We start from the raw sequence: 13,474 nt of genomic DNA on the forward strand, positions 1-13,474 counted from the left end.
CAAGCAGCTAAGGTGTGCTTGATAGCTATAAGCTAAAAGAAACCCACTACTGCTTGTTTAACCAAGCCTTTTGCAGTCGTCATTTCCCTTTGAACTGACCCTTTTAGCCAGTCAGATCTGCAGAAAGCCCAGAGAAAAGGTAATAGCCTCACTTCAGATGGCTATAGTAATCAAAGTCTTGAACCTGGCTGAGAACAAAGTGACCCTAGTGGACAGACAGTGTATGGCAGGGGAGTGACGGGTGAGGGTTCAGCAGCCCTCGTCCTTGTCCCCATCTGTATTTTAAGCCACCTGTCTCACATTCCAGCCCTCCTGCCCCACCCACCCGCCTATGACTGGGGCAAAGCTGCATTTAGAGACATGGGTCTGCCACTGTCATGTGTCCCCTAACAACAACTCAGGGTGGGGGAGGGCAAGTATTGACAAAAATAAAGCAGGTCATTCACATGCCTATTCATTCCTAGAAATACAGTAACAGATTTGTGGTTTTGTGTTCTGCACTGGTCACACAGATGCTAACAACAATTAAACTGTGTTTCCATAGTAGGTTTCTTTGCTTTGTTTTACAGATAAAGAAATTTTACAGACTAACATTTCACCCATTCGTAATCTTGGCTAGCTTGGCAAAGTCTATCAGCACTATGATTACCCCACCCTCCATTAAAGTTTGTTTGGTGTTGTTTGTTTTTTTAAGAAAATGAGAGAGAGAGAGAGAGAGAGAGAGAGAGAGAGAGAGAGAGAGAGAATGCAGCAGAAAGAACACAGCTTCAGTGAACATTGCCATTTGTTATATTGGTGGCACATGGCTCTTTCTGCCTTTATAGGGGTGTTTTACTGCATTGCCCTCCAGAAAGATAAGATTTCATTTCAAATTTGTCAACAAGAAGGTTTAATGTCACTTTGGAACTCTGTTCATTAGGGTTTCTTATATTACTTATAAATGCTTACATTAATGTTTTGGAATATAACAACTCATCATCACACAGGCAAATGAAAAGAACCCAAATAAGACTCTCAGTACTTGCAGTTGCTCTAAATTTAAAACCAGTTAACAAGCTAGAACATGAACAATTAATTATAAATGTTAGCAATAATATCCAGCACTTTAGTATTTTAGAGTGCTTAGAGGTACCCAACTAAAATGGAATTTTAACTGCTATACCAATTTACATTGTTAAAAATCAAAGAATTGAGGATTGAAGTATGAAGAAATGGTGTGCCAGACCAGCTGCAGGATATTCTGCCTCCCTGTTCTACAATTTTCTGTTTAGCATTTTGAGTTGTGCAGAAGCAATTTGTGTTTCACTGATGAAGCAGATGGTCCTCTATAATGATGATCAGGTTCAGAAGTAACACTAGAACATGAATAGGAAACCGGTGGCTTTTCAGAAGTTGATTTATTACAGCTGCCATCATCCTTGACTATTGGGAATAACAAGAATGAGAGTCTGATAACACTTAGTTAGGACAGGTGGACTTGGGTAATCTTTAGTAATATGGGGCCATAAAAAGGTAAAGGACCTCTGACAGTTAAGTCCAGTCACAAACGACTCTGGGGTTGTGGCACTTATCTCGCTTTACTGGCCGAGGGAGCTGACGTTTGTCCGCAGTTTTTCCAGGTCATGTGGCCAGCATGACTAAGCCACTTCTGGCGAAACCAGAGCAATGCACGGAAATGCCGTTTACCTTTCCGCCGGAGTGGTACCTATTTATCTCCTTGCACTTTGATGTGCTTTCAAACTGCTAGGTTGGCAGGAGCTGGGACAGAGCAACGGGAGCTCACCCTGTTGCGGGGATTCGAACTGCTGACCTTCCGATCGGCAAGCCCTAGGCTCAGTGGTTTAGACCACAGCGCCACCCACATCCCTAATATGGGGCCCTATGTGAGGCCAAAATTTGGTGCCCCCAAATGGATCTTCTCAGTTTTGTTCAGCACCCTGTGTGGGGGAACTGCCTGCACTGCCCTGAATCTGGCGCTGCACCTGAAGAACCACAGGTTCCCCAGCACTGAGCTAAACCATAGTTTAATGCTATATGTGTGAGCCTGCTCCCCAGTCCCATCTCCTTCAGTGTAGATGCAAAGAGGAGATGGGAAGCATCCACTTCTGTTTTAAACTAACCATTTTGTTGTTGTGTTCAAACTAAAATCTGTGGTTAGTTTTAATTGAGGTTTATCTGAACAAGGCAGGATCTTGGTTTGGTCTTGGCTTGTTCTAGCAAACCATAGTTCAGATGAAACAACGTTTGCTAGCTTAAAATGGGAGCAGATGGTTCTGATCTCCTACATGCAGAGGAGGAAAAGAGTAGTGGGGAAAACAGAAGAGACTGAGGGTCATATGTTGTTGTTGTTGTTGTTTAGTCGTTTAGTCGTGTCCGACTCTTCGTGACCCCATGGACCAGAGAACGCCAGGCACCTCTGTCCTCCACTGCCTCCCGCAGTTTGGTCAAACTCATGCTGGTAACCTCGAAAACACTATCCAACCATCTCGTCCTCTGCCGTCCCCTTCTCCTTGTGCCCTCCATCTTTCCCAGCATCAGGGTCTTCTCCAGGGAGTCTTCTCTTCTCATGAGGTGGCCAAAGTACTGGAGCCTCAGCTTCACAATCTGTCCTTCCAGTGAGCACTCAGGGTTGATTTCCTTCAGTATGGAGAGGTTTGATCTTCTTGCAGTCCATGGGACTCTCAAGAGTCATATACATAACATTAAACTGGTTTATCACTGCATATCACTATATGTCCAAGGGCAACTTTTCCACATTAGCAAACAGCCTGATGAGGCAGGAAGTGATTCATTTCAGCTAGGTGGGCCTGATCAGCTTTATACATTACTGTGAAGCACATCATATCTCTATGCTCCCAAGTAACGTCTGAGGAAGCAGGCACCACTGTGAGCTAAATGTCTCCCAATGGAGAAGTGCAAGCCACAACCGGTTCTTACTCGGAAGCATGAAAAGTTGCGTTGCTTTTTGATGCTTCTGTGTTATGTCCTAATAAGCAATATTTACTTGATGGGGTATCTTACGCTTGTTCTCACTACCTGTGTTATACCCAAAGTATTTTGCTCTCTTAATATGTTCAATAAGTGGGTTTCCTTCATTAAAAATGCTCAGAGACCAAGGCTGTTAAATAAGTATTATGTAAAAAAACAAAACAGGAGGCAGGCTAGGCAATAATTAATTCTAATATTCGAAATTCATTATTTCTTTGGTTTTAAAAAATTGCACTTATATTATGTGACCTTTTACTCCAGCCCTTGTTTGTTCACATGAATTTTTAGCTTCTCCCAGCTCACTCAGTTACTTTAGGTAATATTTAATTTCTGACTCCACCACAATAAATAAAAAGACCAACTGAAGCCAAGAGTGTCCCAAATGACCTGATTAGTCTCCCTAATTCTTTCAGGAATCCCTTCTGGCTTTCAACCTGATTAAGATTAGGCGAATGATCTTTCAGGACCTCATGACAGCAGTTTTTGTTTAGAAAATCTCATTCTATTCCTTTTATTGAGTTTGAGTTATGGTAAAGGCCATAGCTTAGTGATAAAGCACATACTTTTATTGCAAAAAGATCTCCAGGTAGGACTGGTGACTTCTGTCCAAAACCCAGGGCAGGTGCTACCTCCAGACAGCATAGACAAGCTACGTGAACCAATGGTCTGATCTGGTACAAGGCAACTTTCTGCATCCTATGTTGCTGTGCATTTTGTATCCTGCATCCTTCCTACAAAGACATCATGGATGAAATTCAGCATCATGCTATGCAGACATTCCATCTGCATCAGCATTTCAGTTTTCCAAACAGAATGATGCTCGCTCTCCTCCCCCTGTGTGTCATTCTGTGGTTTCTACCGACCTCCTAAGTCAATTAAGTGGAAGTCTCTGCACAGGGCTTCCACTGATGGAGTTTGTTTGGTTAATCCTGCTCCATATTGCTATTTCATACCCCTTGTTGTGTGTCACCCCCTTTCCTTGCTCTGCGTTACAAAGTTCTTGTTTCCTCTTTTGTTTTCCTCTTTGGCTAAATATTTTAGAAAGTCTTTTAACTATCTTGCCAAACTGAATTTTGTTGTAGCTGTAATTTTCCCCCTCCCATAATGTTTTTCAGATTTAGCATTGCCTTGTTAAACATGGAACTGAATCACTGCTTGTATATATGCGTATTGGTAGGTCATCACACACACTATAAAGCAATGGATGTATCCTTCATATTTGATAGCCACCAGGATTACTAGCCTGAGTCTACTAACCAGCAGTTAAACAATGTAAAGATAGCCTAGGGGTGTGTAACGGATGCCCCCTTTTCCCCTTTAGAAAAGTAGCTTTGATCGACTGGGATCATGTGGGTCAAGCAGGGAAGATTCACAACCATATGTCTATTCCAAAACTTCCCGTAGTGACTCTCTACCCTTAATGTTCAAAATGAGTGCTTTGTGCAGGCAGTAACACTTCTGAAACCTCTTGGGAGAGCAAAAAAGGGCAATTTGGAGAAGGGTGTTGAGATAATTAAACACTCTTTCCCTCACATACGTAATTCCTCTACTCCCAACCATCTCCTCTCAGAGCTGCTTTTCTTAAAAACAAGTAAAAGTGATGGGTATCTACTATACATAAGTGTACACATTGTGTATCCCATGCTGGTGGGCAGTACAATAAAATTTCCCCTGAGTTCTGGCCCAGAGACAACCTTGAATAAGCAATGTTACCTTCTTTATTATGGAAAACCCCTATTATATAAGGTATGCATTTCTGTTTTTGTTTTTCTGAAAAGTTAATCTTTCCCCCAAGCTTTGTTTACACAGCCTCACTGCCCTTGTGGCCATGTAGACTTATAGTTGGGCACATCCTTGTTTAAAGCAAATGTAGAAAGAGGAATAACCTTCTGGTCCCCAAAGGGTCAAATTAGATTCAGCACATTGACTCACTTCAGAGTCTTGCTCGTTGATCAAAGAACAAACAACAAAGGTCCTGCAAAAAGAAGCTTGTGTTGACATTTCTGTTTCAGGGTTTGGTGTTCTTTGTCTTCTTCCTCTTTGCACCTTCCTCTAATAAAAATGTACAAGCACAAAATGTAGTTCATAATTTGTCCTCATGTTTCTGAGCACCTTCTGCAGCTGTGTATAATGTGTCTACAATTTTCACTGCCAAGATGCACGCTAAGGGAAACTTTGGAAGTTACTCAGGACACTGAGTGTATCACTGCTACGAAACAGCCATGTTGAAATCCATTTTTAAATGATGTTTGTGGCATGTGTAAAAAACTACAGGCAGGGCTTTTTGAAGGGTTCAGCTGGGCTTGTTCAGTACATCAGATTGTGTATGGCAAGCAATGTTGATCTGTTCCACAATAAAAATTCCTTCCAGTAGCACCTTAAAGACCAACTAAGTTAGTTCTTGGTATGAGCTTTCGTGTGCATGCACACTTCTTCAGATACACTGAAACAGAAGTCACCAGACCCTTCTATATAGTGAGAAGGTGGGGAGGGGTATTACTCAGAAGGGGGTGGGAATGGGTGATTGGCAGATAGCTGTGATGAGCCTGTTGACGACTCTTAACGACTGCAATAGGTCTTACAGGAAAAAGCAAGGGGTGAGAAGGTGAAAAATGGCTTTGTCATGTATAATGAGATAAGAATCCAATGTCTTTGTTCAGACCAGGTCTCTCCATGGTTTTAAGTTTAGTAATAAGTTGCAATTCAGCAGCTTCTCTTTCCAGTCTATTTCTGAAATTCCTTTGTAGTAAAACAGCTACTTTGAGATCTTGTATAGAATGTCCTGGGAGATTGAAGTGTTCTCCTACTGGTTTCTCTAGTTGGTCTTTAAGGTGCTACTGGAAGGAATTTTTTTTTGTTTTGACTATAGCAGACCAACACGACTACCTATCTGTAACTGTTCCACAATAGGTTGACTAATCAGTGGCTTCAGGATAAGCCCACTACCTGCATAGCCTGATGTGAAGAGGCCCTATATTTTATTTACTGTTGCTACTAGGAACTTCTCTTAAATTTCCAGTTTGGTTCCAAGGCATGCACAGCCTAAGATATGGTTGTTAAGGTGTTTTCTTATAAAATTAACCCGGGAAGACATCGTGCTCTCCAGAGTGATCATTACAGGCTGGAGGTTTAGGATAATTGGTACCTACCTGTCAAATTGGACATGCATATGAGTGTGGCAACTGAGTTATAAGACAATGAGCATTTGTCTTGTTCATTCATCCTGATATGCTTGTAGGGCCTTTACACATGTCTTCCCACTAGTCGTTCATTCACCCCACACTTTTTAGTGCATTTTCACCATCACTTTCCAAATGGCAAAAAGTCATGTTTTTTAAAAAATGAATTTGTTGCAGCAGGGTTTCAATCCGTTTTTATTACACAAACATAAACTTCAGATACGTACTTGAACCCCTCCCTCAAAACAATGAGAGTCTGGAATGCTTAGTAATAGCATTCTAGGGCGTGAAAAAGAAGTAGTCTTCCTTTCTTAAAATGCAAGTGAGTCTAAATCAAGACAGATCACTAGAGGCTCTCCAGCATACAGAGTAAACTTGCTACTCTGGAGTCATGTGGTCAGTGCTTTGGTCATTGTGCCCCGGGACTTTGCCACATATCTTTCACCAGCCTTTCCACACAGCAATACAGTGGTACCTTGGGTTACATACGCTTCAGGTTACACACTTCGCTAACCCAGAAATAGTGCTTCAGGTTAAGAACTTTGCTTCAGGATAAGAACAGAAATCGGGCTCTGGCGGTGTGGCGGCAGAAGGAGGCCCCATTAGCTAAAGTGGTGCTTCAGGTTAAAAACAGTTTCAGGTTAAGAATGGACGTCTGGAACGAATTAAGTATTTAACCCGAGGTACCACTGTACTTTGTTCTTTGAACAGATGCATTCCAACATGGGACAGTTCCTGCTCAAGTGTTGTCGGCTTAGCTACAAGTCTAGACACAGCTGGACACACACGTCACAGTTCTTCAGTGAGTTGGTTTCAAACAGGGAAGTTGTGGCCCTTCAGATGTTGTTGGCTACAACTCCCATCCTCCCTTTCCATTGTCCATGCAGGCAGGGGTGATTTGAGTTGAACTCCAACAACATTTGGGTCCTCACCCCTGTTTTAGAGGCTCCTGGAGGCAAACAAATCCCTTCACCTTGTAGAGCATCTATCTTTCTTCACAGCCTAATTGTTTGCCTTAAATGCCTGGATTTGATTGCTCCACCTACCCACCCATCCCTGTACTGTATTATATTTCATTAACCCATATCATACACTGACTAATAATACCATCACATTTCAGGATTCTCTAGAAATGCATATAAAAGTGACAGGGGCCAAACAAATATCAACCAAGCTTCCTGACTCTCGTATCTGTTTGTCACACGCAGTCATAGATGAGCTGTTCTCCAGTGCAAGTCTCCAGCTCCTGATTTGCGCGCGCGCGCACACACACACACACACACACAGAGCCTGGCTGCCTGCGGAGAACAGACTTCCGCAAGGCAGCCTTCCAGAGAAAGCCAGAGTGCTCTGAGGAACGGAGCTGCTGGAGAGCGCCTGGGAATGGCTGACAGCTACATTGAGGAATCGGATCTCTTTCCTGAAAAAGAGGAGACTTTGGAGTGGGGTTATGAAGAAGGTAAGGAGGTTGGGGCTTGAAACTGTGAGCTGCTAGGTGGGCTGAGCGAGTGAAGCATTTTCATTGTGTGCCTGAGTGTGCATGTGTGAGAGAGAAAACTTAAATATAAAGTTCACATTTACTCTTGTCACCAAATACGCCTTGGAAATACTGTTTGAAGATCAGGTGTCATTTTAGCACATTGAAAAAGGCTGTGTGTGTAAACTATCGGGTTAAGAAAAGCATGTTATTTAATTTTAGGTTAAAAAAACACAACCAACACAAAACACAGAAGCTCTAGAACTGCTTCAGCAGTAAGCCCTTCTCTTTCCAAAGGCAAAGATGCAGCATTTCCACAAATAAGTTGCACATTCCCTCGCTGTGTTTGAAAGTCAAACACTGTAGCTCTGACAGCGCCACTGGCTGTACACACAAAAAGCTGGATTGCTTTTGTTGCTTTTTACTGTCCAGTGAGCACAGACTGAGGGAAATCAAAAGGGATTTCTAATCTCCACACACATTTGATAATCCAAGCTGAATTTAATAACAAGGGTACAGAAATGTTTGTGGCTAGGCTCACAAATGGCAGCAATGTGTAAATGAAGCACACAGTCACCGTTGTATATGAGTTGTGGAAATGATGGTCTTGTGACAGAAGGCTAAGAAAAACAAAAATTGCTGGTTAGATGTGTTAGCCCACTAGTGGGGGATCCTAAAAGTTAGCAGCTGGGTAATACCTCTTTATTGAAGCCAACTAAACCTTCAGGAAGTAGTGGGTGAACTTTCAAGCTTACGGAGTGTGTGGGGGTGGGGTGGGTATGGGTATTACATTACCTGCAATGTTGCTTGGATATGGTGAAAAGATCCAAGTCTACAGTTTCTATGATGAAGTGAAGATGTTATGAAAACTTAATGAGATTAGTAAAATCAAGATCTTGGGTGCAAGCATAGTCTGACATTTACTTCAATCAGAAGAAGCATTCTGGTGAATACAGATACTTGCTTGTTTGCTTCATGATGTTTTATTTGAAACTGCTTTTGTCCCAGCAAAGTTTCTCTTCAAAACCAGAACTGGGTTTCCATGATTTGGGCTTAACTGAATCAGATGCTGGTTAAAAAGGCATTGCTGTCCAGTTCAGATGGGTCATTGATCATGGCAAGCATTTTACATTTGCTTCTTGGAATATAGAAATGTTAATTTCTTTTATCAAATATATTTTGTCCCCTAATGAAACTTCTTTGGCATGTTTCACAGCCACCTGGACCAAATTAAATGTGCCCTTTCATTTAACGTGCATGTTTTAAAAAAATATGAACGGCAGGAGCTGGGCTGGGCTGGGGGATGATAAATATCAGGACTGCAGTTGATAGGTAGGAGAGAATAACCTGATGAAAATTGCTCTTTGAAGTTTCTGTTTTCATGGCAAATGTAAACTTCCTCCTAATGCAAACAGCAGCTTTCAATGAGAATTTTCCCATGAGGACTGCAGCAGGGGAGGAGAGGGTTAAAATCCACTTCCCTATCTGCTGTGGATCTTATTACTTTTAGCACCCTAACAGTTTTAAAATATAGGCACAGTAAGTGTAAAGATTCACTTAACTAGTAGTGGCTAGGGTGGTGTTGCAGAACCACCCTCCTAACACTGTCATTACTGCCATTTATTTGGATGGTGCAGGGAGGCAGGGGACAAGGTGTCACTGGTCATGTCAGGGCTGTGTTGGCACTAATGGAGCCAATCCTGCACTCCTGCAAATGTGCCCACACAGCTCCGAACATCACCACTGCCCTGCCCCACCAGTGACACTAGGGTCAGGAGGCCAACAACACTCCCCACTATGAAGACCGATTCTGCATTTAATATCATTTGTGTGTGTGTGTGTGTGTGTGTGTGTAAAGGACTCCTGACAGTTAAGTCCAGTCGTGAATGACTCTGGGGTTGCAGCGCTCATCTCGCTTTACTGGCCGAGGGAGCTGACGTTTGTCCACAGACAGTTTTTCCGGGTCATGTGGCCAGCATGACTAAGTCGCTTCTGGCAAAACCAGAGCAGCACACCGTTTACCTTCCCACCGGAGCAGCACCTATTTATCTACTTGCACTTTTATGTGCTTTCGAACTGCTAGGTTGGCAGGAGCAGGGACCGAGCAATGGGAGCTCACCCCATCGCAGGGATTCGAACCGCCGACCTTCTGATCAGCAAGCCCTAGGCTCAGTGGTTTAGACCACAGCGCCACCCGCGTCTCCTGATATCACATATAGTTTGGCCTGTTTTGTACTTTGGACATCCAGAACGAACAGGATGATTTGGGCAAATCCTTTTAAGAGTTTTGAGAAACTTGCATCAGCATAAGGATGTAGATGGAATATATTTTAGGGCTCATGATTCGAAGAGAATATAGAAATACTTTAATATTTGTTTTCAAACAAGTATGTTTTCTTTTGTCCTAGGAGTTGAGTGGGGATTAGTCTTTCCTGATGCTAATGGAGAATACCAGTCTCCTATTAACCTGAATTCAAGAGAAGCAAAATTTGACCCCTTGCTGTTGGAAGTATGTTTATCACCAAACTATGTTGTGTGCCGTGACTGTGAGGTCATCAATGATGGACACTCGGTTCAGATCCTCTTAAAGTCCAAATCAGGTATGCTTTCCTATTCTTTATTGTTTGCTTGGGGATATGTCCAAACCATCATTGCTGTCACATTTTAAAATTATCCTATCCTTATCAACAACAAAAAGCAGACAGTTTCATACACATTAGCTCAATATTCTCACAAGCACCCTGTAAGGTCGGTGTTATTATCCCCATATTACAGGTGTGAAGACTGAGGCTGAGAATGGCTTGCCTAAGGCCACCTAGCAAGTCTACGGCTGAGGTGAGCATTGAACAAGGGACTGACTGACATGCTTCACACTCTTAACTACTTCAGACACAGGCTCCCATTTCATTTTTTCCCTTCATTGTGCAAGTCATAAACCCCCAACATACCCTTCTTTTTTCTTTACTGAAAAACTCTCAGAGAAAACTCTGTGGATGCTTGTTTGTAACATAAAAATAGTCAGATACAAGTCATAAGACCGCAAAGAAGGTCCCAGAAGCGTTCAGGCAAGGAGTGCAATGCTTCAAGCATATGTGCTTTCAGCCACTTTCTGGCTGCCTTCCTCTGGTTTAGACACATAAAATAGGGAGAAATAATGCTATAATTGGCTTCTAACCAACAGAATTGTAATAATCTGTAACAGTGATGGAAACTGGCTTGGCAAAAATGGGCAACACTTAAGATGCCCTCTCCATAATCATGAGTCTTTGTGTGTCTGTCCCATCCCCAAATGTAAAACTGTCTCTATGGTTTGTTTGTTTTTTACTTCTATTAAAAAGAGAATTCTCCAACTTGCCACTATATGCTGACATACGACACCAGCATCAAGAGTGAGCAATAGGAAGAAAGCCTTTTATTTATCATATTCTTGGCAGTCTCTAAATGCTACGAAGCAGCTGGGAGACCACAAGGAAAGTTCTCACTGTGTCTCTAGCTGGCTGGTCAGCAGGAAATATTTGTCAATGGACCCGTACCGGATGCGTGCAACTCTTAGGTTGGGAAGAACACAGGAAGGCGGCTCAGTCCTTTGGTCTATCCAGCTCAGTATTGTCTGCACTTACCAGAAGCAGTTATCCAGATTTTCAGGCAGGGGACATTCAAGGATTGAACCCAGTACCTTCTGCATAGCTCTACCTACTGCTGAGCTATGGCCCTTGCCCACCTGCAGTACCTACCTGCAGGCTCACAATTGAATAGACATGATTCCAAGGGGGAAAGGAATGGGAGGGAAGAGGAAAACCTTTGGTGCAGCTGCTCCTTCAGTGGCTAGTGGATAAAGCCAGTTCAGTCTCTCTTCCCCTTGCCAATTTTCTTCCTGAGAGGCAGAGGATGCTGATGTTACAAGAGCCCTTTATCCCACAGTTGCTGGTGGGGGTATTTGAGGGAGGCTCCCTTTCTGCTGCTCTTCTTAGAGCCACTTAAAATATTCTGCAGAAGTGACAGGAAAGGAAGTACAATTGACTTGTGCTTCATCTGTCTGCACTTGCAGGCCATGTCCAAATTGGAGAAAAGCATCTAACTCGTATGGGAAAATATCTTCAAATTCAGGGCAGAATGCACATCCTCAGGGATGCGCATAGATTTTCCCCCAGCAATATTATCTGGAAGCATAGCAGATCCTCTTTCTCTTACCTTATGTGGAAAATGTCCGAAATGGTCCATGGTATTTCAATATCAGGAAGAGGGCTATAAAAATCCCTAACTTTTTCACTGCTGCTAGTATCTCATGGGAAAAAACCTAACATTTCAGACCTTCCCCACTGAAAATGTCCTTACTGCACCTCTAGAACTGATCATTCATGTACAGTATATATCTACTTTTTCAGCAGAGAGCAAACCATGAATAGACAATATGGGTAGAGTTAACTTTTAATAGCAAAAGAGATGTGTTATATGGTTAAAGGTGGAAATGTGCATATTCTGTCTAGATATTCTATTCATGTTCTGGAGGAGCAGCCTTATTACAGTGAAGCGGATGAAGAGTCTTATAGCACCTAAAAGACTATCTGATTTGCTGCAACGTAAGTATTTGACAATGAAAGCCAGTATTCAGCAGTTCCTGCTGCAATAAACGAGTTCGTCTTTGAGGTGCTATAGAACTTCCTTTACCAGTTTGGAAATTTGCATTCAGTTTTCAAAGGGAGAAAAACTATGAAGAGGAAGCTGACTCTCAGCCTTAAAGGTAGCAGTTTTATATACAGGATCCAAGACAGTCTCGTGTTTTGCCACCGACTCTGCCAGTTTCCATAACCAGGGGAACACAGGATCACTAATTGCTCATGTAATGGCTTTTCTATAGACCATCCTCTGAGTCTCAGCCCTGAATCTACCGGAAGCCATCCTGGAAGAAGTGCCTCTAGCATGGGACTCATAAAATACCCATTAGAATTGAGAGTAGTTCTTCAAAGCCCTGTGCCTACTGAGTCTACAGGCATGTGGCAAAATAATGTCTTTTGAAAAGTCAGCCTTGGGAGATCTTCCTTACTTTCTCTGCTCTGAAAGGACTGAATCAACTCTCTGAAGAACGTCATGGTTACTTTTCTATTATCATCCATTCGTATCCCTTCCTTCTGCATATCTCATTACAATCTGTGTCAGTCAAACCTGGGTCACTTTGGTGCTTTTATGTAGACATATAAAAAAAACCAGTGTTCTTGGCAATATTCCAAATATATAATGCTGTGACTTGTAGATCCAGGCCATATCACTGTAGATCATTCACTCAGTGTTCTAGTTCTTGTAGAAATTATATGCAGATATATATTTTGATTTTCTTCTTCTGGGCTCTGATATTTGGATATGCTGGGTTTGTGAAAGATTAGCAAGTTTATACTTTTTTAAAAGTGAGGCCATAGAATAATAGACAGTTTATTTCATGCATAAGATGATATTGCTGAGGAGTCAAGCTTATCTTATCTATCTCTGTCTGTCAGTTAGGACAAGCTGTTAGTTTGTTGGCCGTTATTGGCCCAATTCAGATGAGCATGGATGCAGCACCCATGTTCAGAGGGACCCTGCCAGGCTCAATAGACACATGTTTTCTCCCGACATGCTGGATGGGGAAAACAGGGCTCCATTAATCTCTTTAATGCATACAGGTGCTGTGCCTGCACTTGACTAGACTTGGCCCATATATGACTAAAATGGTTTGAGAATCTGTTTTGTTTTTTTCATGTTCAGCTTCCTCACAACAAACGTAAGTTACAGAGTATGCACAGAACTCCATCAGCTAGTAAAGATGCAGGCCTGATGTATGGATATGTACACATTC

The 13,474-nt window shown here is 42.4% G+C and overlaps 1 protein-coding gene and 2 long non-coding RNA genes across 8 annotated transcripts in view; 1 reads left to right on the forward strand and 2 right to left on the reverse strand.

Annotated features, from left to right (window-relative positions):
* Positions 1-1,147: 1,147 nt before the first annotated feature.
* LOC310848767 lies at positions 1,148-4,983 on the reverse strand. Its single transcript, XR_014566599.1, has 3 exons — positions 4,921-4,983; positions 3,552-3,719; positions 1,148-1,355 (listed from the first exon to the last, which is right to left on the reverse strand). It is a non-coding gene; the product is annotated as an uncharacterized lncRNA (long non-coding RNA).
* Positions 4,984-7,372: 2,389 nt separating this feature from the next.
* Positions 7,373-13,474, forward strand: part of CA8 (carbonic anhydrase 8) — a 42,271-nt gene continuing 36,169 nt past the window's right edge. For 2 of the 5 annotated variants that reach the window (XM_083748048.1, XM_083748051.1), the window contains exons 1-2: positions 7,373-7,626; positions 10,053-10,244. In XM_083748048.1, coding sequence (XP_083604174.1) covers positions 7,551-7,626; positions 10,053-10,244 — 268 coding nt within the window. In that variant the 5' untranslated portion in view covers positions 7,373-7,550. The remainder of the gene's footprint in view (positions 7,627-10,052; positions 10,245-13,474) is intronic. The other 3 variants (XM_083748050.1, XR_014566497.1, XM_083748049.1) reach the window with 3 other exon arrangements.
* LOC310848748 overlaps positions 8,146-13,474 on the reverse strand; it is a 38,823-nt gene continuing 33,494 nt past the window's right edge. For both annotated transcript variants that reach the window (XR_014566578.1, XR_014566579.1), the window contains one exon: positions 8,146-8,264. This is a non-coding gene — a long non-coding RNA (uncharacterized lncRNA). The remainder of the gene's footprint in view (positions 8,265-13,474) is intronic.

Source organism: Podarcis gaigeae (assembly GCF_964106915.1).
Source record: "Podarcis gaigeae genome assembly, chromosome: 7".
Classification (NCBI taxonomy): Eukaryota; Metazoa; Chordata; class Lepidosauria; order Squamata; family Lacertidae; genus Podarcis; species Podarcis gaigeae.